Source organism: Helianthus annuus, chromosome 12 (assembly GCF_002127325.2).
Source record: "Helianthus annuus cultivar XRQ/B chromosome 12, HanXRQr2.0-SUNRISE, whole genome shotgun sequence".
In the NCBI taxonomy this organism is placed as follows: domain Eukaryota; kingdom Viridiplantae; phylum Streptophyta; class Magnoliopsida; order Asterales; family Asteraceae; genus Helianthus; species Helianthus annuus.
The window spans coordinates 140,128,472-140,130,742 of record NC_035444.2 but is presented as its reverse complement, the minus strand read 5'-3'; the positions used below and the strand labels follow the sequence as shown (position 1 = coordinate 140,130,742).

The following is a 2,271-nucleotide window of genomic DNA, read 5'->3' as shown; positions in this document are numbered from 1 at the left end:
TAAAAATTCATCGAGTGTCCGATTTATGAAATTCCAGTGGGGTAATTACATATGCATCGGTTGTCATCTACTGTACAAATTTCATGGTCCGATTAATCACAAAACTCAGGTTATGACCGAAAGCATAACACTCATTTATTGCTGTCAAAATTCAGCTTAAGTTGCTGTTACAAATTAACACTTTAAAAATAGTAAACGAAGTCCAAAAATTACGATTTCGGTGCCATTAGAACCGTATTTCATATTGAAATATTTTAGATTCAAAATATTGGTTTTTTGTTGAGTTTATGACCTGTTTACAACCAACTGAAGTTGGCTGTAAAACTTGGACATTCTGTTTTTAGTCTTTAGATTTCTAGTTTGTGTTCGATTGATTCCGTTAATCATGTTTAGTGATCACAACAACATCAAACCTCAATATTATCCAACAAAACATCAGATAATCAGCCAATAATCATAACCACACAAGATCTACATGATTTACACACATAACTTTTCTTTATCCAACTTATTCATCTTTTGTCCAAGACTTTATGTTAGGTTCTTAAGTGTTTATGATTTTTATCCGACGAATCTCTTATTAACCACATTAGACAAGATCAAGAAGGTGATTAGAAGCACTTACAACTAGCACAAGGCTAGGGAAGATCAAAGGCGTAAAAGTGGTGGATAAAAGAAACGTAGTGAGGTCCTTGAGATTCCGAGTGCACCGAGCTTCCTTATGTGATCCCTTGCACCTTTGTATGTAAAAAAAATGGCTTGTAGGAGGCTTGAAGGTGGTGGTATGGTGGAGGTTGTTGGCTGCCAAGATGAAGAAGGAAGGGAGAGGAGGTTGTGTGTTGTTGATGTGAATGATAAAATGGATGGAGATCTAGTGGTTAAATAACCACTCTTCCAACATTTATAAATCTAATGGGTAATGTGTTTCATGGTCCACCAACAAGATCCAATATTATATTAGCATAAAATCAATTGTGTAAGGCCTTGGTGGCCGTGAGGTAGATGGGGGGGGGTCATAGGCTCGAGTGCTAACTAGTTAGTTCCATCCTAGTTCAAATCCAAGTGTTTAGTTAGGATGTTTAGTTACTAGATATTTTTATGGTGTGTTATGATGTTCAGGAGGGAGATGATAAGCTTGATTTCTCGTCTTCTCGAGTTTGGGATTCGATTAGACATCGCGAAGATCCAGTTAATTGGTGTGGTATTGTGTGGTTTAGTCAATGCATCCCGCGTCATGCTTTCTTAATGTGGCTGATCATGAAGCGGAAACTGCTTACGCAAGATAAAATATTGAGCTGGGATATTTCTCGAAGAAAAAACATGAACATGTTGTGTTGTTTACTTTGTTACGCGAACCATGATTCTCATCATCACTTGTTTTTTGAATGCAAGTTTTCGGCCCAAGTGTGGAGTTTGGTTAGAGCTAAAGGTGGCATGGATCTAGTTCAGCCGAAGTGGGAGGAAATTGTCAATTGGTTGCGTGATCGTGTCAAGTCAAAAGCTGTTAATGACTATGTTGCGAGACTATTAGTAGCAGCGACTACTTATTTCATTTGGCAGGAGCGTAATGCTAGGCTTTTTAAGAATCAATTGCGGCCCCCGGAAGCGATAAGTGAACTCATTACTCAACAAGTGAGATATAAACTCATGGGAGCCAAGCTGAAAGATTGTGCCAATGTTCGAAGGTTGCTAGGGGACTGGGAGATAAAGAGTGCCGAAATAAAGGAAGATGGCAGCTGAATAGAGGGCAGCAGTTGTGTTTTGCTTTTCTAGATAGTCATAGTCTAGTGGTTTTGTTTGTGGTTTTGCTCTGTTTGAGTTGCTTGGTTTGGTTTTGCTTTCATAGGGCATGTCCTATGATTGAACTAGTGTAGGCTCTCTACACTACTTGTTTTTTATGTTTGTGAATATATAAAATCACCGGGGTAACCCTTTACCCAAAAAAAAAAAACCATAACTTGCTCAGAAAAATAAAAACAACGCTTCTAGCATTATTTTGGTGTTCCGGGTAAAGTCCGGTTGTTCGGTTCGGTGTTGTTTCGTTAAAGTGCTTAATTATTCCGTTTAGTGTCCTACATATATATTTTTGAAACGTTTTTAATTTTTAACACTCAGGAAGGCGTACCGGACTATTTAGTAACTTTTCTGTATACTATTAGTATGTTAACAAATACACGTAAGCATAACACAGTAATCAGAGAGCAGTTAAACGATTCAGCACAGTCATCAAGTACTTTAATTAACATTAATAGATTGTACGGTTACATGTAA

At 37.6% G+C, this 2,271-nt stretch overlaps 1 protein-coding gene across 1 annotated transcript; it reads left to right on the top strand.

Annotated features, from left to right (window-relative positions):
* Window positions 1-754: 754 nt before the first annotated feature.
* On the top strand, window positions 755-1,740 carry LOC110893470. Its single transcript, XM_022140577.1, has 2 exons — window positions 755-877; window positions 1,120-1,740. The coding sequence occupies exons 1-2, from the start codon at window positions 755-757 to the stop codon at window positions 1,738-1,740; spliced, it is 744 nt and encodes a 247-aa protein (XP_021996269.1).
* The last annotated feature ends 531 nt before the right edge of the window (window positions 1,741-2,271 follow it).

What these genes read in the sequence shown, in the direction of transcription:
- LOC110893470 (XM_022140577.1), top strand. Translation starts at nt 755, where the DNA reads ATGGCTTGTAGGAGGCTTGAAGGTGGTGGTATGGTGGAGGTTGTTGGC. An exon ending in AAATGGATGGAGATCTAGTG is followed by an intron (nt 878 to 1,119) that starts GTTAAATAACCA and finishes TATGATGTTCAG; the next exon opens with GAGGGAGATGATAAGCTTGA.